Consider the following 26,388-nt stretch of genomic DNA (forward strand, 5'->3'; position numbering starts at 1 on the left):
CACATTGCTTTGGCTTGTACAATAAACGAGGCCTTAATTTTTTAATTCCTCTTAATCTTGGTCCTTTTCATTGTACGAGGTAGTTTATAAACTGATTTGGGCTCTGCAAGCATGAGGAGGTGAACAACATTTTTTAAGATTTTTAATTTATTTTTTAGATAGGAGAAGGAAGGGGTAAGAAAGAGACAGAAATATCAACATGAGAGAGAAACATGGATCGGTTTCCTTCTTGTACACACCCCAACCAGAAACTGAACCCACAACATAAGCATATGCCCTGACCAAAAATGGAAGCAGGAACCTTTCAATTTGCAGTACAACAGCCAACCAACTAAGCCACACTGGTCAGGGCATGAGGTGAACAACTTTTTAAGGGTCTCAAACTTTGCTTGTGGAGCAGCTATGGTGGCAGAAAATAACTTGAAAGTTTTGACTAAATTTGCGTGGCTGTTCATAGACTTCTAGAAAGGATTGTGATAGTGGAGTCAATGTAGGGTGGTCAATCCTATTTTCCAAAAAGATTTGGACATAAAGTTTGGTTTCTTAATCTTGAGCTATTTTTTAAAACTTTACTACCAATTTGCATGTACTATCTGCATATATTTGACGTGTACAGTCTGATAAGTTTTGACGTAGGTAGCACCTATGAAACTCTCATCATAGTCCTGATAGTGACCACCTCTGTCCTTCATTGCTCACCAGCTTTCACTGAGGCCACACTGGCCTCACTAGGACAGAAGAGCTTGTGTTATCAATATAGAGTTATGATAGCTTATTTTCTGAAGATAATGGATAATCTACGTTTTTGTTTTGTTTGTAATCCTCACCCAAAGACGTGTTTATTGATTTTAGAGAGAGAGGAAGTGGGGGAGAGAGAGAGAGACATCAATGTGAGAGAGAAATATTGATAGGTTGCCTCCTGTATGTGCCCCAACTGGGCACCTACAACCTTTTGGTGTGCAAGACAGTAACCAACTGAGCCACCTGGCATGTCTAGGTTTTTCATTTGAATAATTCTTAAAGCTTTAGTAAGGTATAAGTGACAGGCAAAAAAACTTATTAGTTTACAGTTTGATAAATATTACACTGTGTAAGAACCTGTGAACACATCATAACCATAATAATGAACATCTGTTAGTCACATATTTGCCTTGTGTCATTTTTCTTTTTTTCTCTCACCCAAGGATATATTTACTGATTTTAGAGAAAGAGAAAGGTGGGGGGAGAGAGAGAAACATCGATTTTTTTTTTTTTTTTTTTTTTTTTTTTTTGCCTCTCAGAGATGCCCTGGCCAGGGATCAAACCCACAACCTAGGTATGTACCCTGACCAGGGAGCTAACCCACAACTATTGGCGTAAGGGAGGATGCTTCAACTAAATGAGGCACTTGTCCAGGGACTTTTTTTATAAAAAGAATTTATTTTTGAGGAGTGGAAGGGAGAGAAGAAGAGCGAGAGAAATATTGGTTGGTTACCTCGCATACCACCAACCAGGGACCTGGCCAGTAACCCAGGCATATGCCCTGACCAGGAATCAAACTGCCGACCTTTTCCTCCACAGGCCGGCGCTCAGTGCACATCAGCCAGGACCAGGACTTTTTAAATAATCTCTCCATAACCTTCCTGGACCTCAGAGCAACCATTGACTTACAGTTTTTACAGATTAAATTGCATATGCTAGATTTAAGTGATTGGAATTAAAAAGTGTTTATTCTTTTTTCCCCCTCCATTCCATCCATCATGCCCAATTTGTTCAGATTCACCTGTGATACCTGCATGAGTACTTCATTCTTTTTCTATTATTTTCTCTGAATATATAGCACTATCCATTCATCTGTTTGGGGTCAGTTGACTATTTTCAGTTTGGAGGCTATTGTAAATAATGCTGCTCTGAACATCTTTCTTTACAGTTCTATATATGGAGAGATGTTTTATTTCTCTTACAACTCCTAAGTTAAATGCCCAAGTCACAGGGTAGGTGAGTGTTTAACTTTTTTGGGGGGGAGTGGGTAAAGATTTTATTTATTTTTAGAGGAGCAGGGAGGGAGAAAGGGAAAGAAGCATCAATGTGTGAGAGAAACATCAGTTGGCTGCCTCTCATGTACCCCAACCAGGAACCTGACCTGTAACCCAGGCATGTGCCCTGACTGGGAATAGAACCCGCCACCTTTCGGTTTGCGGGATCATGCCCCACCTATTGAGCTATACCAGTCATGGTAGTGTTTAACTTTAAGAAGCCGCCAAACTCTAAAATAATCATTCCTGTTTGCATTCCTACCAGCAGTTTATGAGAGCCCTGTTTTTTTGTTTTTTTTCGTTTTTCTGCCAGTACTTCATATGGTCAGTCTTTCAAATTAGCCCTTTCAGTACATGTAGTGCTATCTCAGTGTGATTTTAATCACATTTGTCTAGGGATTTGTGATTTCTGAGCTTTTTTTTTTTTTATCTGTTACTTGCCATCTGTATAAGCTCCTTTAGGATAATTTCTATTCATAATAACTTGCCTTTTTTTCCTTCTAATTTATGGCTATTTCCCTTCATTTACGAATACTACCCTGAAACAACAAGTTCATGTTAAAGTTTTACTCATTTTTATGTAACATCAGCATTGTTTTCCTGTTCAGTGCATTGCTTCTAAATGGTTCTTATTTTCCTCAATTTGTGTCATGCAGAATGTAACGGCCACAGGTTTTAGTCGGTATAGTAACAGTTTCCATCACTCAAGTCCAAGCTTATAATAATAAAATAAATCTAGACCTGCTTTATATTGTTTGTTGATTCCCAAAGTGTAAATTCTCCCACCATGAAAAATGATGTGCTCAGAGAAGGAGCTGAAAAATTCTACTGTGTCCCGTGGTGTTAGGCCAAAAGCTAAACTAAGTGTGTGCAGGAGGAGAGTGAAATGCCAGGCAGAGGACAGATGGGGCTACCAGCTGGCTGGAGGTTGCAGAGGCTTCACAGGCTGGAGACAGAATCGAAACGTGCCGTGATGGAGGGAGCTATATGAATACGTTGTGAGGTCTTCGAGACACCAAGCGGCCTCACCTAAGTGTCAAAGCAGACACACTTTGTTCTAAGTTCCTTCCTTTGTCCCCACCCATATCTTTTTTTTTATTTTAATTTAAGTATTTTTATCTCACCAGAGGACATTTTGTCTGATTTTTTTTTAAGAAGATTTTATTTATATTTAGAGAGGGGAAGTGAGGGAGAAAGAGGGGGAAAGAACATTGATGTGTGGTTGCCTCTCACACGCCCCCAAACTGGGAACCTGGCCCGCAACCCAGGCATGTGCCCTGACTGGGAGTCAAACCAGCAACCTTGCAGTTTACAGGCAAGCACTAAGTCCACTGAGGCACACCAGCCAGGGCTCTCACCAGTCTTTTTTTTTTTTTTTTTTTTTTTTAATATTTTATTGTTATTCTATTACAGTTGTCAGATTTTTCCCCCTTTGCCATCATCTGCCCAGCCCACCACCTCACCCCTCTTTCTAAAGGTGAAGCACAGTGCAGCTCATGATGGGATGTGCAAAAGTCAGACTCCAAATTTTCAATGATTCAGTTTTCCAAAACATTGTTAGTGGAGAAAACCTCAGTACAGATTGATAAAAGGTCACTTTATTTTACTGAGGAAAACAGTATAGGAACATATTTAAACACCCATGCATACAGCAATCTATGCATGTGCAGAGAGCTAAATGGACACTTTTTAAAACATTGTTTTTCTCCAGGAGGTACAATAATTAGTGTTGCTTTTCACTTTTGATGTTTATAAAAGGGGAGTAATCTGTTAATAAACAATAGAAATTTGGACATTCTATACAGGCAGTTTTTTTTTTTTTTTTTTTTTTTTTTTTTAAGATAACATGCCCTGCTAAACTTTTGCAACCTCAGTTGTGAAATTTTGCAACTGCAACGGAGACTCACTCATGTAAGTCGCATGAATCTCAGGTGCCCTGGCCACAGGCCCACAGCAAGAAATGGAATTCCCTTTATTCTGCACCCATCTGAAGGCGGATGTCTCAAAATACTGACTCTTGTCCCTTGCCCTCAAAGAGAGTGGCCAGGTTTGGGTCTGGGGCTAAGAAGTAGTATTTCAAGTGAGACCCTAGGCAGTGCTGATGGGCTGGTGGATGCAGAAATGAAACCCTGAGAAGACTCCGAGGAAGGGCCCGGCTGCTTCCTTCCTGGTCCAGTCTGTGGGGCTGCAGGTGCGCACGCTCAGAGCAGCAAAGCTCTGGTTTCCTGTGGACACCCTCAGTGCCTGCGGGCAGCAAAGCTGGCTAATGGTGACAAGGGCTGGAACCCCAGGACCGTCACTGCCAAGGAACCCTGTGAGGGCACCAGACACTGAAGCCACCTAACACCCTGCTGCTTTGGCTCGGAAATGTAATTAAACAAGGAGGCCATTTGACTAGGGGGGATCCAACGCCATGTAGCCTGCATGGGCAAACTGAAAACCTAATTCAGAGTAAATTCTTGCAAATGCCTCAATGGTAAGAAATTGAAACCTAGAAACAACCAGGCACAGCCAGCCAACTATGCTTATTCAAATGAGGCAACTCCTTAACCTATGACTAATCCAATAATTTTCTGGCTTTACTTTCCTTCTGCTCAATGAAACCCTTTCCCCTAGTCTGGTTTGGTGCTGCCTGACTGGAATTGACGTTTTTCTCAAATAAAATCTTCAAAGTTTTAATGTGCCTCAGTTTATGTTTAAACAGGACAGATCCACCCCCTCCCTTGCTTCCAGAACACACACAAACAAAATAGAGTTCATTTTTGTCAGTGGCGCTCATAGTAATGAGGGCTGCCTTACCTCTCTGTGCAGTCCTGTTACATTCCATTCCCTATTGCTGGGCTGGGTGCTTGAGATTTGGTCTCTGCCATCAGGTGTGTGATGGTGACTCTTGAGGGAACACAATCTTTTCTAAGCCTAGAAATCCTCTCTCCAAAGATAGTAGAGACAGAAACAGTTTTGTCATTAAGTAATTATTAAGTCAGAGTTTGATGTTCATCACAGGCAACCCAGTAGGAAATTCCAAAGACAGACAAACCTTACCCCCTTAAAGAGCAAAGCAGATAAATTTTATTACATGTATGTATAGAAAGAAATAGTGAACTTGTCTTGAAGTTAGAGGACTTTACAGCACCATTTGTCATGCAGAGCTTATTCTAACTCCACCTGGAAACTGAGGTGTTAGCTTTGGGCTTCATCCATTTTTAAAAAATCTATATAGCATAGGATGGTTTTTGAGTTTTTTAGTATATTTTATTATGTTGTTACAGTTGTTCCAATTTTTTCCTATTTGTGCCTCTACGCCCAGTACTCCCCTTCCCTCCAGCAATCCCATGCCCCTTAGTTCATATCCATGGGTCGTGCATATGAGTTGGCTTCTACCTTTCCTATATTATTCTTAACTTCCGCCTGTCTATGTTGTACCAACCAATTAAGCCTCTTAATCCCTGCACCATTTTCCCCTTCCAGCTCCCAGCTGATAACCCTCCAAATAATCCCCATACCTATGATTATCTTCCTGTTCTGGTTGTTTGCTTAGTTTGTTTTTGTTTTTATTTTTTTAGGTTCTGTTGTTGGTAGTTGTGAGTTTGTTGTCATTTTAATGTTCATAGTTTTGAACCTCTTTTTCTTAAGTAAGTCCACTTAACATTTTATATAATAATGACTTGGTGATGATGAATTCCTTTAGCTTTACCTTGTCTGGGAAGCACATTTTCTGTCCTTCCATTCTAAGTGATAGCTTTGCTGGATAGAGAAATCTTGGTTGTAGGTACTTGCTTTTCATCACATTGAATACTTCTTGCCAGTTCCTTCTTGCCTGCAAAGTTTCTTTTGAGAAATCAGCTGATAGTGTTATAGACACCCCTCTGTAGGTAACTCTGCTTTTCTCTTTCTGCTTTTAAGATTATCTTTATCTTTAACCTTTGGCGTTTTAATTGTGATGTATCTTGGTGTGATCTTCTTTGGGTGTAGTTTGTTTGGGACTCTCTGTGCTTCCTGGACTTGTATGTCTGTTTTCTTTGCAAAATTTGGGGAGTTTCCCTTCATTATTTTTTCACATAAGCTTTCAATTTTTTGCTCTTTCTCTTCTCCCCCTGGCACCCTTATGATTCAGATGTTGGCATGTGTAAAATTGTCCCAGAGGTTCCCAAGCCTCTCCTCATTCATTTTAATTATTGTTTCTTCATTCTGCACTGGTTGACTGTTTATTTCTTATGTTCCAAATTCTTGATGTGAACCCCTGGTTTCCTTCCCTTCACCATTGGTTTTGTGTGGATTTTCCTTCATTTAATTTAGCATAGCCTTCACTTCTTCCTTTCTGTGTTTGCTGTATTCAAGCATATCTGTTAAGTCTGTGAGCACCTTTATCACCAGTGTTTTGAATTCTGCATCTGTTAGGTTGGCTCTCTCCTCTTTTGTTAGGTTGGTTATCTCCTCGTTGCTCACTTCTCTCCCTGGAACCTTATCTATTTCCTCTTTTGGGCCATACTTCTCTGTCTCCTCAATTTGACAGACTCCTGTTTTTGCCTCTGTGTCTTAGGTAGAGTTGTCATACCTGTTACATTGTAAGGTGCAGAGCCTTAGGTATTTGTCAGTACAGGGTGACCCATTTCACCACGTTTTGGCACTGTATAGGCAGAGGGGTCTGATACGGAAGAATGCCGTTTGCTCAGCACTCATCCCTTTTCCAGGCACTTCTGCTTTCCATATGGGACTGGCACCTCTCTAACTGTTGCCCTGGTTGTGGCTTCCAGAGTGGGTGGGCCTGTGGATTGGCAGTTTCTTCCTCTGCCCCAACCCCCACTGGTTTGCACAGTCAGAAGCAATGGAGCTTTACTTTCCCTGGCACTGGACCCATGAGCAGCACAGTCCAGTCTGGTTCTGAGAGCACTCCCCAGGTGTCCCTACCTACTTTTTTTTAAATGTATGACTGTACTTTCCTCTGGCCGGCCACAGCCTCTATTGCCATCGCACTGCCCTGGCTCCACCCCTCCTATCTGTCTGGATGAGTATTTCTTCTTTATATTGCTATGGCTACATAGGCGAGATTGAACGCTCTGAAGTGGTGTATAAAGTAAGCAAAGGATTTTAATGGTTGCTGGCAAGTCAGGCAGACCCTGAGCTGGTCTCTAACAAGCTCCGACCTCCTGGGATTTTTAGGCAGGGGCTTATATACTGGTAATGCCCCTTTGTTTCTTCTTTGGTGGGAAACAGCCTTAAGAAGAGGGGGGCTGGGCAGGACTGTAGGAATGTCTTGGCAGTAACAGGAACAGAAATTCGCAAGGCTATAAGGTTATCTCCGAGGGCAGCATAGCTCTCCAGCCAGGGACGAATTCTTTGCGAAACAACTTATCTTCAAAGGGCTAGATATTCTGTAAAGTATAACTTTCACAAATGTTATAAACAAGACACAAGCAAATGGAAGGTGATAGAGGCTGAGGTGCTTTAGCTTGTAAATCACCAATTGCTACAACCCTCCTCCCTACATTCCTTTCTCCAAGGCTTTTTAGCAAGTCCTTGCTACTTCTTACAAAGAACATCTGAAGCCCCTACATATTTACATATTTAGCAGACCTTTGAAACTTTTTACAGGGAATATTTGGTGCCCCTACAATATCCTTACTGGGCTTTCATGTAGCTTGATTTTCTGGAACTTCTGATTGTATCTAGGTTTAAGGTAGTTGTGTTCCTTCCTAGATGTGGAGTAAGATGCAGTGTGTCCACCTACACCTCCATCTTGGCCAAATGTCTCCAATTATGCTTCTTAATCCCTGCACCGTTTCCGTCATTCTCCCCCCTTTTCAACCCAGCAGATAACCCTCCAGATGCTCTCCATACCTATGATCCCGTTCTGGTTTTTTGCTTAGTTTGTTTTTGTTTTTGTCTTATAGATTCAGTTGTTGATAATTGTGAGTTTGTTGTCATTTTAATGTTCATAGTTTTTACCTTTTTCTTAAATAAGCCTCTTTAACATTTCATATAATAAGGGCTTGGTGATGGTCACCCCCATGCCCACTTTCAGAGCCACACAACACTTTTCATGCAATTCACCTTGACTCTGCCTCTGCTCCTAGCTGCCCCAAGACCCCTCAGCACCTGACATAGAGAATGAAGAGGATAATGACTCCTAACACCCTCTGCCACTCTGCCCCATTTTAGTTGGTTTTGTTTATTTTGGCAGGAGGAGAGTTGTTCTTAAATTTATTTAAAACATTAAAAAGGGGGAGAAATAATGGCTTGGTGATGATGAACTTTAGCTTTACCTTGTCTGGGAAGCACTTTATCTGCCCTTCCATTCTAAGTGATAGCTTTGCTGGATAGAGTCATCTTGGTTGTAGGTCCTTGCTTTTCATCACTGTGGATACTTCTTGCCAGTCCCTTCCTGCCTGCTTCTTGCCTGCAAAGTTTCTTTTGAGAAATCAGCTGATAGTCTTATGGGAACTCCTTTGTAGGTACCTCTTTTCCTTTTGCTGCTATTAAGATTCTCTCTTTATCTTTAACCTTTGGCATTTTAATTATGATGTGTCTTGGTTTAGTCTTCTTTGGGTCCAAAATGTTTGGGACTCTCTGTGCTTCCTGGAATTGCATGTCTATGATCTTCAACATTATTTTTTTCAATTTCTTGCTCTTCCTCTTCTCCTTCTAGTACCCCGAAGAATCAGATGTGTGTTTGTTCAAAGTTGTCCCAGAGGTTCCTAAACCTCTCCTTTTTTTTTTTTTTTTTCTTGTTTCTTAGTTTTGTCCTGGTTGAATGTTTACTTTTCCTTTTTGTTTCAATTCATTTATTTGAGCTCTGGCTTCCTTCCCTTCACCATTGGTTTCATGTGGATTTTCTTCATTTCACTTAGTAAAACCTTCATTTCTTTCCTTATGCATTTGCCATACTGAATCATTCTGTGAGCATCGTTATTATCACTGTTTTGAACTGTGCATCTGTTAGATTAGCTATCTGTTCATCGCTTAGTTCCCCCTCTGGAGCCTTGATCTCCCCTTCTTTGGGGCTGTATTTCTTTGTCTCAACTTGATAGCCTCCTGTGTTTGCCCCTGTGTCTTAAGTAGAGCTTTTCCACCTGTTTCGTTTAAGAAGTGGAGCCTTAGGTGCTCATCAGTGCAGAGTGATGAGTGTCACCACTTTGTGGTTCTATGTGTGGGGAGGGGTCAGAGAGAGAACAATGCCTCTTGCTCAACACTTGCCTCTTTTCCAGGCACTCCACCAGCTTCCTGTATGTGACTGGCACCCCACTAGCTGTTGTACTAAAGATGGTTCCCATATGTTCTAGGACAGTTGGGACCCGTTAAATGGCCTCTCCTGAGAGACCAGCAGTTTATTCTGCCGCCCCAATCCTCACTGGTTTTCAAAGCCAGAAGCAACAAGACTTTATTTTCCCGGCGCTGAAACTGTGAACTGCACAGTCTGTCCTGGGGCTGGGATCACTCCCCAGTTGTCCTTCCCAGCTTTTATGTGTGAATGCTGTTTTGCCAGCTGGCTGTGGCCTCTGCCTCCAGCACACCATGTCCTCTCCACCCCGGCTCCCTGGCTCTTCCTTGTTCTACTCGCCTGGTTGAGTATTATTTCTTTATGTCTTTGTTTGTTGAACTTTCATGCTGTTCAGTTTTCTGGTAATTCTGGTTGTTTTTTTGTTCTGAGGTGGATGTGATCCTTCTTACAGTTGTGGAAGGAGGCAAAGCATGTCTACCTACACGTCCATCTTGACCGGAAGTCCCCTGAATTTTTTTTATTGAGTTGAGAGAGAAAGACAGAGACAGAGAAACAGCAATTTGTTGTTTCAATTATTTTTACATTTATTGGTTGATTCCTGTAAGTGCCATCACCAGGGATTTATCCTGCAAGCTTGGCGTATTGAGTATATGCACTAAACAACTGAGGTATCAACAAGGATCGGGAGGTATTTTTTGACATGGTAGCAAGTTGAATACTGAATTTATGCTGCTCCCTTCACATGGGAATGGAGATATGGAGGAGCTTTCTCCTTTGATGTTTGCATTTCAAAGAGATGGCTTCCAAGTTATTTCAAAAGTAATTCAATCATAAAAATCAAGGAAAGGAAAAATATCAGCAAACAAACAACTGGTTTTGGGCTCAGAGAAACTCAGCACACATCAGAAAGTAGGAAAAACTGCATAACATTACAGAAACCTCAAAAGTTTTTACACAAACAATCTGTGGTTCACATTATTAGTGACCATGACAATGCCTGCATTCTTAGCACAGGCAACCACCAGAAAATACCTGGGAAAAGGTGGCAGAACCTGAAACACTAAGCTGTCACACTGTGCCCAAGCCAAGGAAAATGCAAGCCAGGTGAGATTCATTAAGCTGACCACAAAATTCCTGGTACCCTAACACTCGCCTTCCTTTGAAACAGAAGGTAATGGGGCTACTGTGAGAGAGATTTTCTGGGAGTTGATCACATCGTACTGGTGTCCTCAGCAGGAGTGCTAGAAAGTGGACATTATTGGAGCCATGGTCCAGCTGTGGAATAACAGAAATGACTCTGGGGATGGAGGGAAGACACAGACTAACTCAGGACAATAGAAGGGATGTGAGGATCTTATCCATAAGTACAGTAAGTACAAAGTTCTCCAGCATCTAATCACAGTACATCAACCTCTGAGCCTCACCAAGGAGCCCCCATTTCTGGTTGAAGTTACTGGCTATGCTCTCAAAGATCATGCTGTGTCATAATGGAGATGGTTCATTCTATCAGTAGCTTCTCTCCTAAACACATAAATTGATATGCGCACCTCCCCCTGCACACACACACATAGACATACACACATATATCCCCTGGTCAGCAACTCCCAATATTCCCACCTCAAAGAAGATAACAGTCTCTGGTGCCCACTCTCAACTCATGGATAGTGGGCAGATGCTATCTTGTCTCTGGACCTGACATGTCAAGCCATGTATTCTCTTGCCATTTAAAACAGTGAAAAAGAGCACACTTTCATGGCATTTGGCTTCAATTACACTTGTGCCTCCATGTCCATCTCATTTACTCCTCAGAAGCCTTGGCCACCTGCCAGATTATCTTCTCTTCCCAACCCCACCAGGTGCCCAAGCTAGACATGCACTTGTGGCTCCCACTCACCCCCTCATGACTATTAGCATTACCATCATGTCCAGATTTCCTGCTCCTGATGTTACTAAAGGTCCCCCTGCTCCACACAGTGTCCAACACCTTTTGTAGATGAGTCCTTCCAAAAGCCCTTCCCACAGTATCAGCCTTGTGGGTCCAGCTCCCCACTAAATAATTGCATTCCTTTGTTCTCTGCAATCTCCTACACACTGAAATGGCCAAAAACACAACTGCTGATAACCTCAGTGAAATGTACACCCATTATGGACCATCCATCACAGGGACAGACCTTCCATCCTTCCAGCAGCTAACACCAGAAATCTTGGTGTCATTCCTGATGCTTCGTTTCTCTCTCTCACTATCACAGTCAGAAAATCTAGGCTACCCTATTTTAAAAACTGATATAAAGTCAATTGTCATGGCTGGTGTGGCTCAGTGGATGGAGTGTTGGCCTGCCAACCAAAAGGTCACTGGTTTGATTCCCAGTCAGGGCACATGTCTGGGTTGCAGGCCAGGTTCCTAGTTGGGGGCATACGAGAGACAGCCAATTGATGTTTCTCTCCCTCTCTTTCTCCCTCCTTTCTCGCTCTGAAAATAAATTAAAAAAATATTTTTTAGAAATCCATTTACTTTTCTCACCTCCACCACAATAGGTCACGCCATCAACACTCACCTGAATGTCTTGTGAATAGAATCAACCAGAACATCTGTACAGAGCCCTGGGTGTGGGATTCCCACCAGGCCAATCCCTGGGGGCAGAACTCTTGTCCACTGCAGCTGCAGAAACAGGCAGGACCACTTCAAGCTAAAGAAGATTATTCATGAGCCATATGATCTCATGAAGTTCACCTTGGTCAAAGTTTGAACTTGCTTTGGATACAGTCTCCCTTCTTTATTTCTCATTTCCTCTGTTTGGAATGGAAATGTCTATCCTATTCCTGTTTCACCATTGTCTTTTGGAAGAGCATAACTTCTAGTTTCACGTGTTCATAGCAGGAAAGGAATTTTGTCTCAGGATAAAGTGGACCTTGCTTCTCACTCATATCTGACTTAGATCATATTTAAATAAGTCTTTAGACTCCTCTATGTCAATTATAATTTAATGTAGTCATATACTTTTATATTTTGTGTTAGTGCTGGTATTACTTAATGTTTTTGAGGAAAACCTCAACTAAAAAAAACTCTGAGCTGTTAATTTTGTTCAACATCCTCTTGATATTTCCTCAGAACTATTTATTCACTGTCTTTGAATAACTACATAAACATGTTAATAAGTTTCTGAAACTGCATTTCAGAACTGCTTTGCTTATGTAACGGCAATTCCCTATGAAGAACTGCACCTGCAATCAATGGAAAATAATCATCACCAGCAAGGATATTAGATCATGAGCTTAAGCTAACCCTTTTAGCTCAGTGTTCAGATACTCCCTTTGCACACTTACTGTGACTGTGAAGCGTGCATCCACTGACCCATACCAAAATAGCATTAGGTAAGTTGCTCTCCATTTAAGATAAATATTTGTTCATGAAAAAAAAAATTTTTGAGTACAGCCCTGGCTGGTGTGGCTCAGTGGGTTGAGCATAAGACTGAGAACCAAAAGATGACTGGTTTGATTCCCGGTCAAGGCACATGCCTGGGTTACAGGTCAGGTGCCCAGCTGTGGGCATGTGAGTAGCAACCGATTGATGTTTCTCTCCCTCTCTTTGTCCCTCCTTTCCTCTTTCTCTAAAAAAGAAATAAAATCTTTTTAAAAATTGAATACAGTCAGCCCTTGGTATTCATGAGTTTCACGTCCTGGGATTCAACTAATCTTGGATGAAAAATATTCTAAAATAAATGTTACATTGTTCCTGATGTATGCTATGTAGTTAGGGCTATGATGGTTGCATGTTTGTGTGTGTACTGAACAAGAACAGACATTCTTCCTGCCATTGTTCCCTAAAAATATAATATAACAACTATTTGTATAACATTGATATTCCATTATGTATTATAATGAATCTAGAGATGATTAAATTACACAGGAGGATATATGTAGGCTATATGCAAATACCTTGCTATTTTATATAAGGAACTTGAGCATCTACAGCCTTTAGTGTCTGCAGGGTCCTGTAACCAAACCCTCTTGAATTCTGAGGAAAAACTGTGTTTCTTAGATTATGGAGTAAGAAATATTATGCGGATAAAAGTGTTCCTCAATGGATAGGACATAATCATTGACTCTATAAGCAAGGGACGGGGGGGGGGGGTCTATGGGAAACAGAAGTAGAGCTTGTCAACATAAGAGATGTCCAGAGCTGTAGAGAATTTTTATAAAAAATATTTATTTGAGCCAAAATTATGATATATGCCTAGGAGCAAGATCTCAACTGCTCCTGAGAATAACAATTTTGAAGTTTTTTTTTTTTAATGGAGTTGAAATTATGGAGGAAATATAAAGAAAATTACATGAAGTTTGGGAAAGGAAGCTGGAGATTGGATTCGTCGTCGTCGGCAGCCGTCCGTCTCGAGAGACGATGGTGTAGCTTCTTAAGAGTCTATCTGCACCGCCGAGAATGGCTGTGCAGTCCGACTCGGGAGTGACATGGTATCTGTCTCCTCCCGTGTTGAATCGACATCTTGTGATGACGCTGAAGCTACAGAGCCTGGGCAGGGTAATATGGAGGGTCTGCTGTTGCCCATGCAGCAGACCCCCCCTCTCTTCGCAGTTGAAGGGTCCAAGGGAAAGACGGAGTCGATACAGCTTGGCTTCAGGTGCGCCGCAGGAGTTGCCGGTGTTGACTACAACGTCAAACCGCCTTAGGGACTCCGGCTCCGGATTTTCTGTCGGGGTTTACTCCCTTAGCCTTTCCCCTGAAGAGGTATGCCGCAAGGCAGTGGAGGTTTTTTGGAGTCAGAGTTTTCCTTCTCTGAAAGATTTCCTTCTCTGGAGATTGGATTACTGGATAGTTAACAAAATTATGTGCTCTGTTGAGGGTTAATGGTCCCTTTGATGGCTATCGTTGCTGGTATTTCAAAGGTGTGGGCCCTGGCTGGTGTGGGTCAGTGGATTGAGCACCTGCCTGCGAAAAGAAAGGTTGCTGGTTTGATTTCCAGTCAGAGCACATGCCTGGGTTGCCCTGGGTGCCCAGTTGGACATGTGTGAGAGGCAACAGGTCAATGAGTCTCTCACATATTGATATTTCTCTTCCTCTCTTTCTCCTTCCCTTCCCCTCTCTCTAAAGGTAACTAAGTAAAATCTTCAAAGGTGTGTTAACCTGGATGCACAAGAACAATGGATGGGGCTGCCCTAAAACCTTTCACCAAGAAAGTTTAAGTCCTAGGGTGGGACTATCCACTATGCCCTGCTCATTTAGGAATTTGTGATCATGTCAGCCTGGGAGATGACCTTCCATAGAACTTTTCTTTTATTCCTGCACAAACTGCTGCTTGTTCACCTAATTCAAAATATCCATCTTCTGTCTTCTGAGCCATGGCTCTGTATGGAGTCATTTCTATTGTTCCCGGCCAATCATAATATTCTACAACAAAATACAAATGTTTGCCTGAGACTACACAGATTTGCAGAGCAATAAAAATGTGTGCAGCTATGACTGGACTATTTAGTGTGTGGATGACTCTAAAGAAGGATATGCCCATTTAGATCAGGCGATTTGAGAGCATCTCAAATATTTTTATCTTCTGGGAGCAGGCTGAGCTTTACGAAAAAATAAGTTATGTCTGTTGCTGCATACAGAATTTATTTTGCCTCAGGAGATAGGAACATCGCTTTTGCTCAATCCCTGGCATAGCAAACCTTCTAGCAGACGAGGACGGAAAACTGCCTTCTTGTAGCCTCTAGAGCCCTGGGACCTTCCTTACCCAGAAAACCTGGGGAGGGGTTGAGCCAATGAGACTTCAGGATGAAAGCTGTTCCTGGAGATCTCATCCACTTGGGGGCGGGGCTGGCGGCGCCTTCCTCGTGGCGGGCTTTTTTTTTTCCAGGTCACCATCATCGGTGGGTACAGAGCTGACGAAAAAGTAAGTGCAAAGGAGTCGTCGTCCTCACCACAGGGACACGGGTGTGAGGCTGGGCGATGCCTCCCGGGTGACCGGTGTCGCGGCCGCTACAAGCGCCGCTGTACCCGGGCGCCCCTCACGTCTCCTTCCTCGCCCGCCGCTGCGCTCCGCTCCGCTCACAGAGTCCGATGGCAGCGGCCGCGCTGAGGCGCCCGGCTGAGGTGAGTGCGCGTCCCCCAGGCGCTCCCTCCTCACCCCACGGAGCCCTGCAGCCCGGGTGCGGGGCCCCCGTCCCGTCCTGCCGCCCAGGCCCCGGCGTCCGGGACGTGAGGGGGGCTGAGGGGGCAGCATGTACAGTGCGGAGTGGGCCGGGCTTCTCCGCATCGGAAATCAGCATGACCTTCTGGGAACCTGATACTGAAATGAGGGGCAGAGGCACCGGTGTGCACACGTGTAGTTGAGCTGGTGGCCCCAAGGCCCTGGGGCGGGACCGGGTGTGAGGTGCCGTCTGAGGGCCCCAGGGGAACGGCTCTGCAGGTGTGGCCCGCAGCCTGGGCGAGGTCTTTGTGTCCCCACGGCCAGCTGCAGCTGCTGAGGGCCGAACACAGTCACCACAGGACCCTGAGGAGTGGGCGGGCACCCCTGTCACCGGGGCCTGGTGTCTCCTCTGATCGGGCAGCCCTGGAGGAGAATGAGCAGGGAGAAGACGTGTGAGGTTCTCAGAAAGACAGTTTATGGTTTCTTCTGTCCCCGTGTTGACAGGCCAGCGTGACCTTCGAGGACGTGGCCGTGCACTTCTCCCGGGAGGAATGGAGGCTCCTCGATGCGGCCCAGAGACGCCTGTACCTCGATGTGATGCTGGAGACCTTTGCGCTTACATCCGCCGTGGGTAAGGCGCCCCCGGCCTCACCGCTGCCGGGGACGGGGCTCCGTCCTGCCTCGCCCTCCTTCCCCGGACGGTGCCGTGTCCTCCTGTCCTGTGGACACGGGCCCTGCTCCCCTCCCCGGCCGGCTGCGCTGCCCTGGCCTCCGGGCTGGAGCCCGGGTACCTGCTGCGCTGTCCTCTCGTGCGGGACCGGCTGCAGGGAGCCGCAGGCGTCCCACCGTGCGGGCCCCTCTCCGGGCGGTCTGGGTGTCCGCATCCCCGCTACTTGTTTCGGTCCCTTCCTTGATCCGACATTTCCTAGGGCCTCCCTGTCCCCTGAATTGCGAACATTGTCATCGTCACTGCTTACCATGGGCTGTTTTTCAAGACCTTTTTGCATGGTTTGTAGAGTTTTGTTTAGATCTTTTGTCTGTTTTTGTTCCAGCGTTGCTGATGTGTAAAATTGTATGTATTTAAAGTGTACAATGTGATGATGTATATATGTATATACTGTGAAATAATTGCCATAATCAAGTTAGTGAACACTTCCCTCACCTGATTTACCATTTTGGGGGTAATAGCGCTTGATATACTTCCTCCAGCAACTTTTAAGTGTACAATAGAGTATTATTAACTGTAATCACCATGTTTTACATTAGATCCTCAGCTTGCTCATTTTATAACAAGATTTGTACTTTTTGACCAATATCTTGCCAGTACATCCTCCCCCTGGCCCTGTGATTCTACTCTGTTTCTGTGAGTTTAACTCTTTATTTATTTAGATTTTACATATAAGTGCTATCACACCATATTTTTCTGTGACTGGCTTATTTCATTTTGCACAATGCTCTGCAGGTTCATACAAATTGTCACATGTGACAGGATTTACTCTTTTTCCTACTTTGTTTTTTATTTTTATTTTTTTAGGTGAAGGATTTTCTTTTTTAAGGCTGAATAATACTTCAAGGTTGTGTGTTTGTGTGTGAGACCCCCCTTTAAAAAAAAGATTTTATTTATTTATTTTTAGAGAGATGGGAAGGGAGGGAGAAAGAGAGGGCGAGAACCATTGAAGGAAGAGATACATTGATAGGTTACCTCTCACATCCCCATCTGGAGACCTGGCCCACAATCCAGGCATGTGCCCTGACTGGAAAATGAGCCTGTGACCTTTCGGCTTACGGGCCAGCACTCAATCCACTGAGCCACACCAACCGGGATTACGACCCTCTTTTTTATCCAGTTATCTATGGGTGGACACTTCTGTTGTTGCCATATTTTGTGTATTGTGAGTAATGATGCAGTGAACATGAGAGTGCAGATATCTGTTACACATTCTTATTTCATTTCCTTTGGATATATGCCAAGAAGTGGGGCTGGTGTGGCTCAGTGGATTGAGCTTTGGCCTCAAACCAAGTGGCCACTGGTTCCCAGTTGGGGCACATGCCTAGATTGCGAGCCAGGTCCTCATTGATGTTTCTCCTCCTCTCTTGCCCCTTTATAAAAATGAATGAATGAATGAATGAATGAAATCTTAAAACAAAGGAAGTGGGGTTGCTGGCTCATAAAGTAGTTGTACTTTGCATTTTTTGAGCTATTTCTATGCTGTTTTCCATAATGCCTTTACAAATTTACATTCCCATCAATAGTGTACAAGCTTTCCCTTCTCTCTACACCTTTGCTAACACTTCAATTCCCAGTCAGGGCCCATTCCTGGATTTCAGACCAGGTCCCTGGTTGGCGGTGTGCAAGAGGCAACCAATCGATGTTTCTCTAACATATTGATGTTTCTCTCCCTCTCTTTCTCCTTCCCCTCCCCTCTCTCCAAAAATAAATAAATAAAAAGTTTAAAGTATTACCCCTTTATTAGTTATATAACTTGTAAATATTTTTTCCCATTCTGTATGTTGCCTTTTCATTTTGTTCATATTTTTTTCCTTTGCTGTGCAGAAACATTTTAGTTTAATGTAGTTCCAGTTGGTTATTTTAGAATTTTTCTTCCTTTTGGTATCGTGTCCAAAAAAATCATTGTCAAAGGCCACTGCCAAGTAGCTTATTCCCTACTTTTTACCAAAGGATTTTACATTTTCTTGTCTTATATTGAGTTGTTAGTGGTGAAAGATAGGGATCCAATTTTATATTTTTGCATTTAAGTATGTCGTTTTCCCAGCGTTATTGAAAAGACTATTTTTTCTCCATTGTGTGTTCCTGGTGCCTTTGTTAAAGATCAATTGACCGTATATACATGGGCTTTTTGAATGACTTCTTTATTCTAATCCATCTCTGTATGTCTGCTTTTATGTCAGTATACTTTTTTGATTAGTATAGCTTCATAATATAGTTTGACATTAGGAAGTGTAGTACTTTTAGCTTTGACCTTGCTCGAGATTACTTTGGCTGTTCGAGGCCATTTGTTTCATGTGAATTTTAAGATTCTCTTTCTATTTTCACAAAAAAAAATCCATTGGAATTTTAATAGGAATTGCATTGGCTCTGTACATTTTATTGGGTAGTATGGACATTTTAACAATATTAATTTTTCCAGTGCAAGAACATGGGATATCTTTCCATTTGTTTGTGCCTTCAGTTATTATTATTTTTTCATTAATGTCTTTTAGTTTTCAGTGTACAGATCTTTCAGTTCCTAGGCTGCATTTATGTGTATGTATTTATTGTTTTTGATGATGCATCTGTTAATGGGATTGCTTTCTTAATTTTTATTTTTTATTTTTTGTGGTTTTATTTTTATTTTATTTTTTCCATTATCATTTATCCCCTCTTCCCTCTTCGACCTCCAACTATCCCTTCCCCCCTTTCTTAATTTCTTATTGAAATATTTTAGTGTAGTGATTTTTGTATGTTGATTTTGTATCTTGCACTTCTACTGAATTCATTTATTAATTCTAACAGTTTTATGCTAAGATATTTAGGGTTTTGTATACAAACACAGTTTGTCCTGCAAATACAGTTTTACTTTTTGTGTGATTTTGATGTCTTTTATTTCTTTTTCCTGTGTAAGTGCTCTAGCTAGGACTTCCAATATTATGTTGAATAAAAGTGAGAAGAGTGGGTATACTTGTCTTGCTCCTGATTTTAAAGGAAAAGCTTATATATATTTGCTTTAAACCTTTGAGTATGATGTTAGTGTGGGCTTATTGTATATGGCCTTATTATATTGAGGTTCATTTCTTTCTTACTTTGTTGAGAGTGTTTAATGTGAAAGTGTACTCAGTTTTGTTAGGTGCTTTTTCTACATTTATTGAGATGATGTATTTTCTTCTTCACTCTGTTAATACGATGTATTATGTTTTTTGATTTGCATAAGATGAACCATCCTGGCATCCCAGAGATAAATCCCACTTGATGATAAGTTAGGATTCCTTTAATATGTTGTTTGGTTTGGTAGTATTTTGTTTAGGATTGTTCCTTCTGTGTTGATCAAAAACATTGGCCTGTACTTTTCTTTTGTTTTGGTTTTGGATTTTTAATTGAGGAGAGAGAGAGAGAGAGAGACGAAGGGGGGAAAAGAGAGAGAGAGATACATTAATTTTTCATTCCACTCATTCATGCATCCATTGGTTGCTCTTTGTATGTGCCCTGATGGGAGATCAAGCCTGCAACTTTGGTGTATTGGGATGATGCTTTAACCAAATGAGGTACCAGTCCAGGGCAGTAGGTTGTACGCTTATAGTAACTTATCCATTTCTTTCAATTTTGTGTAATTGTTCATAGAAGTCTCTTATGATCTTTGTGTTTTTGTAATATTAGTTGTCATGTTTCTGTTTTCAATTTAAACTTCATTTATTTGAGTCTCTTTTCTATGTCAGTCTTGCTACAGGTGTATCAATTTTGTATCTTTTCAAAAACCAGCTATTAATTCAGTTAATCTTTTCTATTATTTTTTTCGACTCTATTTTATTTAATTTTTGCTCTGATATTTGTATTTCCTTTCTTCCCTAGATTGGAACTCAGTTTGTTTTCTTTTTTCTTGTTCCTTGTGGTGTATAGTTAGGTTGCTTATTTGAGAATTTTCTTTCCTTAATGTAGGCAGTTATTGCTAAAAAACTTTATTCTTAGAACTGCTTTTGTTGCATCCCATAAGTTTTGTCGTGTTTTATTTCTGTTGTTGTTTGTCTCCAAATAATTTTACTTTATATTTTTTCTTTAACTTACTAGTTGTTTAATAATGTGTTATTTAATGTCTACATATTGGTGAACTGGCCAGCTTTTATCCTGTTATTGGTTTCTAGTTTCAAAGCCTTGTGGTTAGATAAGATTCTTGATATGATTTCAGTCTTATTAAATTTGTTAAGACTGTAAACAAACGTATGATCTCTCCTAGAGAATGTTGTGTGTCCACTTGAGATGTATATTCTGTTATAGTTGGAATTAGTAGTCTATATGTATTTATTATATCCATTTGCTATAAAGTGTTATTCAAGTCAAATATTTCCATATTTATTTTTTGTCTAGATGACCTAACTATACCAGAGAGTTGAGTAATGAACTCTGCTATTACTATCTCATTGACTCTCTTTTCTAGGGTCCAGTCTGTTAATACTTGTTTAATATATTTATTTGCATTGGTGTTGGGTGCCATATAATTGATGTATTCTCTTGAGAATTGAATTATCATCATATAATGACTTTCTTTGTCTCTTGTGACAGGTTTTGAGTTAAAGTCTATTTTGTCTCATCTAAGTATAGCTACTTATAAGTGTAAGCTAGTCTCTTTTGGCTTGCATTTGCATGGTTGATGGTGATGATGATGATGATGATGATGACAATGATGATGATAATTTTGGTTTTTTCTCTTTCACCCTTAAAGCTGAAGTGAATCTCTTGCAGGCAAGATATATTTAGGACTTGTTTTTTTAATCTGTTAAGCCACTGTATGTGATTTGATTGGAGAATTTTGTAAGTACTTAATGATTGCCATCTTGTTAATATTTGTCTGGCTGTTTTGTAGTTCCTTTGTTCCTATTTTCCTTTCTTGCTATCTGTCTTTGTGAGTTTATGCCTTTTCATACTGATATGCCTTGATTATATTTTTACTTTTATTTTTTGTTTACCTGCTGTAGGCTTTGTGATCATCATGAAATTTACTTAAAACATCTTGGAGTTATAGCAGTCTGTTTTCATCTGATAACCACCAGTCAAATACAAAAAGTACCCTTTTAGTATTTCATTCATCTTCATTTTATGTTTTTCCCTTTTTCTTTTATCTATTTATTTATTTATTTTTTGGTAAAGATGTGGGCCACGCAGTGTTGCATGGACTCACTAAGAAGTAAAAGTCACAATAAAAGAAGTGAGCCAAGGCCAGGCTGCTTTTAGCTCACCGAATAGTTTAACATAGAAGAAGCAACAGGAGGCAGCCTAGGCAGTGCTCTATTTTGGCTCTTTAGAAATGTTATAGAAAAGAAGTGAGCCATAGGGAGGCTGGTCTTAACTCACTGGAATGTGAGAGAAAAGGGGGCCTTGGAAACAGGTTCAGGTTATAAGCTCAGTACAAGCTGCCACTGCCTGCTGTTCCCCTGGTTGCAAGTCTTGCAAGGACTCACAGTATTTAGGAGAGAAAAGTAAAGGTACACGCCTGAGAGGAAAGAAAGGTGTGGGCGTGCTCCAGAGAGAATGTGCTGTGCTTGCTTTATTTATTTATTTATTTATTTATTTATTTATTTATTTTTTGAGAGAAAGGAAAGAAACATTGATGTGAGAGAGAAACCTGTATTGGTTGCCTCTCATACATACCTTAACTGATAAAATTCACAATCTAGGCATGTGCCCTGATTGGAAATGGAACTGACAATCTTTTGCTTTGCAGGATGACACTCAACAAACTGAGCCACACCAATCAGGCCTGCATTTTATGGTTTATTTTATTTTATTTTATTTATTTTTAAAGAGAGGGGCAGGGAGAGAGTAAAAGAGGGAGAGAAACATCAGTGTGTGGTTGCCTCTGATGCACCCCCAACTGGGGACCTGGCCTGCAACCCAAGCACCTGCCCTGACCGGGAATCAAACCAGTGACCTTTTGGCTTGCAGACCAGCACTCCATCCACTGAGCCACACCAGCCAAGGCTAAATTTTGTTTTTTGTGGTTTTTTTATTTTTTTTCAGATTTTATTTATTTTTAGAGAGAGGGGAAGGGAGGGAGAAAGAGACAGAGAAACACTTATGTCAGAAAGAAACATTGATTGGTTGCCTCTCATATGCACCCCAAGGGGACTGAACCTGCAGTGCCCTGCTGGGAGTACAACCCCTGACCTTTCACTTTGCAAAATGATGCCCAGCTGAGTCAACCAGTCAGGGCAGAAGTCCAGTTCTAATTTTCTTTCTTTACTGTTGCTACTTTGCTGACTAGTCAATTCCACTTTATCTCATTCACCCTGACTTCTAGCCCATGGAGAACCTTCACCTCCTTGGACATCATATCTCACACATTTCTCTCATCTCTTCCTCTATTGCTCTGTGCCATTGGTCCACATGTGCCATGATATATGCATGCATTTTTATATTGGCCTTGAATGGCAGCTCCTCTGCTGCAGTTGTTTTTTCTGGGTTTGGACATGTGTGTCTACACAACCTCACATCACCAGCAGAAAAGGTCCTACAGGAATCCTTTCTGCAAGGAACACATTTTAAAGGATGATTATCTTTTTTATGTTACACCTTTTTCTTGGGTCCTTTCCTTGGTGAGAACTTTACCATTCTTTTGTCTTAGAGGTGTAGTCATGCTCAGAAGCCACTTCCCCAACTGGATTTTAACTCCCCAAATTAAAAACCAATCCATGGACTCATTCCTGATGTAAAAAATACACATTTCTGATGACATTGCTCCATTTCTATAGTCAACATGTACTTCACCAGCATTTATTTGTGTTCAGGTTGCTGCTGTGGGCCAGACGATGTAGAAGCACCTTTTGAACAGAGTGTTTCTGTGGGAGTGTCACACGCCAGCACCTCCAGGGCAGCTCTGTCTTCCCAGAAGACCCACTTCTGTCACACTTGTGGTCCAGTCTTGAGAGACATATTCCAGTTGGCTGAGCACCAAGGAGCACCACATAACCACAAAGTGTTCAGGTATGAGATATGCATGAAACAATTTAATTGTAGTGCAAACCTCCAAACACACTGGAAGCAGCACCTGGGACAGAAACGGTTCAGAAGCAGTGTGAACAGGGCTTTGTTGGTGAAGACTTATAAACTCTATGTTTCAGAGAAGCCCCTTACCTGTGATGAAGTTGGGAAGGACTTCCTGTCCACCTCAGAACATCTACAACAGCAAACAACTCACACCAGGGAGGAGCCCAAGCAAATCACCCAGCATGGGGCAACTGTACAAAGGAGAAAAACTCCTTTGACCTGGGAAGAATGGAAAAAAGTCTTCAGCCCCAGACACATACATGCTCAGGACCAGGACATCCACACTGGAAGGCAGTGTGTTGTGTGCACTGAATGTGGAAAAGCATTTAGGAATCAGTCCTTATTAGTTGTTCACCAGAGAGTTCACACAGGAGAAAGTCTTCATGTGTGTGGTGAATGTGGCAAGTCTTTTAGGCGAACCTCAACCCTCAATCTTCATCGAAGAATTCATTGTGGGGCAAGACAGTATACCTGTGGCAAATGCGGGAAGTCCTTTAACCAAAAACGTGTCCTCATTTATCCCTGGAGAAATCATACTAAAAAAAGATATGACTTGTGCCGTGAATGTGCGCAGTCGTCCAGCCACAGAGCCATCCTTATTCAACAAAGGACAGTTCACATTGGAGAAAGGCATTATGAGTGCATGCAGTGTGGGAAAGCCTTTAGACGAAAATTTTACCTCATTGTACATATGAGAGTTCACACTGGAGAAAGGCCTTATCAATGCAGTGAATGTGGGAAATGTTTTACCAGTAGTTCTGTACTTATTCTACACCAGAAAGTACATACAGGAGAAAGCCCTTTTGAGTGCATTAAATGTAAGAAATCCTTTACCAGTAGTTCTGTACTCATTCTACACCAGAGAGTGCACACAGGAAAAAGACCTTATGAGTGCACTGAATGTTGGAAATCCTTTAGCCATGAGTCATACCTCACCCAACACCGGATAATTCATAATGGAAGAAAGTCTTATGAGTGTAGTGAGTGTGGGAAGTCTTTTATATCTCGTCCAGGCCTACGTTATCATGAGAGTGTACACAGTGGATTGAGGTCTTATGAGTGTAGTGAATGTGGGAAATCTTTTACTTCTCGCCCTGGCCTTCGTTATCATCTGAGAGTCCATGCTGGAAGAAAGCCTTATAAGTGCAGTGACTGTGGGAAAACTTATAGCCAAAAGTCCAACCTCGTTCAACATCAAAGAGTTCACACAGGTGAAATGCCTTATCAGTGTAGTGAATGTGGAAAATATTTTACCTCTAGCTCTGCTTTTCATTATCATAAGAAAGTTCACACTGGAGAAAGGCCTTACCAGTGCAGTGAATGTGGGAAATCTTTTCTATCTGTTTCCAACCTCAGTAATCATCAGAGAGTACACACTGGAGAGAGACCCTATGAGTGCAATGAATGTGAGAAATCTTTTATTCAAAGATATCACCTTCTTCTGCACCAGAGAGTTCACACAGGAGAAATGCCTTACCAGTGTAGCGAATGTGGGAAATCTTTTTCAGCTGGTTCCAACCTTAGTAATCACCAGAGGGTTCACACAGGAGAAAGACCTTATGAATGCAGTGACTGTGGGAAATCCTTCATCCAAAGACATCACCTTCTTACACACCAGAGAGTTCACACAGGAGAAAGGCCATATCAGTGCAATGAATGTGGAAAATCTTTTGCATCTGGTTTTAACCTGAGAAATCATCTGAGAGGTCATACTGGAGAAAAGCCTTATGAGTGCAATGAATGTGGAAAATCCTTTATCCAAAAATGCTACTTTCTTACACACCTTAGAGTTCACACAGGAGAAAGGCCTTATGAGTGCAGTGTATGTGGGAAATCTTTTACCACTAAGAGGGAACTTTGTTACCATCAGGGAGTTCACAGTGGAGAAGGACCTTATGAGTGCCGTGAATGTGGGAAATCTTTTACCTCTAGTTATGCCCTCCGCAATCATCAGAGAGTTCATACAAGCCAAAGGCCTTATGAATGTACCGAATGTGGGAAGTCCTTTAGAGCAAATTCTTACCTCACTGCACACTGGAGAGTTCACACTGGAGAAAAGCCTTATCAATGTACTGAATGTGGAAAATCTTTTTCGTCTGGCTCTGGCCTCCGTTATCATCGAAGTGTTCACACTGGGTTAAGGCCTTATGAGTATAGTGAATGTGGAAAATCTTTTCCTAGGAGCTCGGCACTCATTCGACACCGAAGAACTCACACAGGTGAAAGGCCTTATGTGTGCAGTGACTGTGGGAAATCTTTTATCCAGAGGCATCACCTTCTTGTACACCAGCGAGTTCACATGAGATAAGGGCCTTATGATTACAGTGACTGTGGGAAATCCTTTAAGGATAGTTCCCAGCCCAGTTAACACTGGAGAGTCCATACTAGAGAAAGGCTGTGAGTAAAAAAATGTGGGATATCCTTTAGTCATAAATCTTGTCTTCTTAAGACCTGAGAATTCATACTGAAAAATGATTTTATGAGTGTATTGAATGTAGGAGATGTTTTACCTGTATGTGAAGTTTGTTATCTGATAATTCATGCAGGGGGAAGGCTTTATGGTGTAGCAAAGGTGAAAAATCCTTTACCCATAGCTTGACAGTCTTTTACCACCAGAGAGTTCACCGAGGAGAAAGGCATTATAACGTGCACAGAATGTAGAAAATCCTTAAAGAATTTTCATTATTATACAGTGCAGACTATAGACAGGAGAAGGACCTTAGATGTGCAAGGGAATGTGCGCTCTTCTTGTTCAGTATAATGACACTGGGAGAAACCGTGAGAAACCATCATTCTGAATTTGACCTCATACATGCAGTTGTCCACAGTTGGGAGATTCCCCAGGTTTTAGTTGTGTGGGATGCTCCCTGGGGCTCTTCGCCATTTTCTGTTGTCAAAGCCATTTGACTACCACGTGGCAGGTCCCCATGGTTTGTGTCCTTTACCATCCCAAAGTGCTCAGGGAAGCTGAATTCTCTTCTCTTGTGTATTGGAGGAAAATAGGAGTGACTTGAGCTCTTTGGAGTCACATTGCGCCGGAACCCAACCCTTTGTTGGCTCAGAGAATATCACGGAAGTCTGGCTGAAGGGCCATGTTCTCCCATGAATTCTTTCAGCTTCCAAGTCACCTACCTCAACTCTTGGCTGCACGCTGCTCTAGTTTGTACAGTGCTATTTATATTCCTACTGTGTAAGTTCTGTTCTTGTGTATGTTCTTTGTGTAGGGTATTTTATAAACACATTTTGGCTCCATAAGGGTGA

General features: G+C 41.8%; 2 protein-coding genes across 2 annotated transcripts in view; one reads left to right on the plus strand and one right to left on the minus strand.

Annotated features, from left to right (window-relative positions):
* The window catches only part of LOC149995687 (uncharacterized), a 276,448-nt gene that overhangs the window by 129,025 nt on the left and 121,035 nt on the right, over nucleotides 1–26,388 (minus strand). The gene's annotated exons all lie outside the window — the stretch shown is intronic.
* On the plus strand, nucleotides 15,291–26,089 carry LOC149995695 (uncharacterized). Its single transcript, XM_090259691.1, has 3 exons — nucleotides 15,291–15,337; nucleotides 15,879–16,005; nucleotides 22,869–26,089. Exons 1-3 carry the CDS (start codon nucleotides 15,305–15,307, stop codon nucleotides 25,433–25,435), a joined length of 2,727 nt encoding a protein of 908 aa, XP_090115817.1. The 5' UTR covers nucleotides 15,291–15,304; the 3' UTR covers nucleotides 25,436–26,089.

The sequence above is a fragment of the Furipterus horrens genome, unplaced genomic scaffold (genome assembly GCF_987537825.1).
Source record: "Furipterus horrens unplaced genomic scaffold, mFurHor1.1.pri manual_scaffold_13, whole genome shotgun sequence".
Classification (NCBI taxonomy): Eukaryota; Metazoa; Chordata; class Mammalia; order Chiroptera; family Furipteridae; genus Furipterus; species Furipterus horrens.

Coding starts and splice junctions, on each gene's coding strand:
- LOC149995695 (XM_090259691.1), top strand. CDS start 15,305: ATGGCAGCGGCCGCGCTGAGGCGCCCGGCTGAG. Junction 15,338..15,878: donor CGCTGAGGCGCCCGGCTGAG/GTGAGTGCGCGT, acceptor CCGTGTTGACAG/GCCAGCGTGACCTTCGAGGA. Junction 16,006..22,868: donor TGCGCTTACATCCGCCGTGG/GTAAGGCGCCCC, acceptor ATTTGTGTTCAG/GTTGCTGCTGTGGGCCAGAC.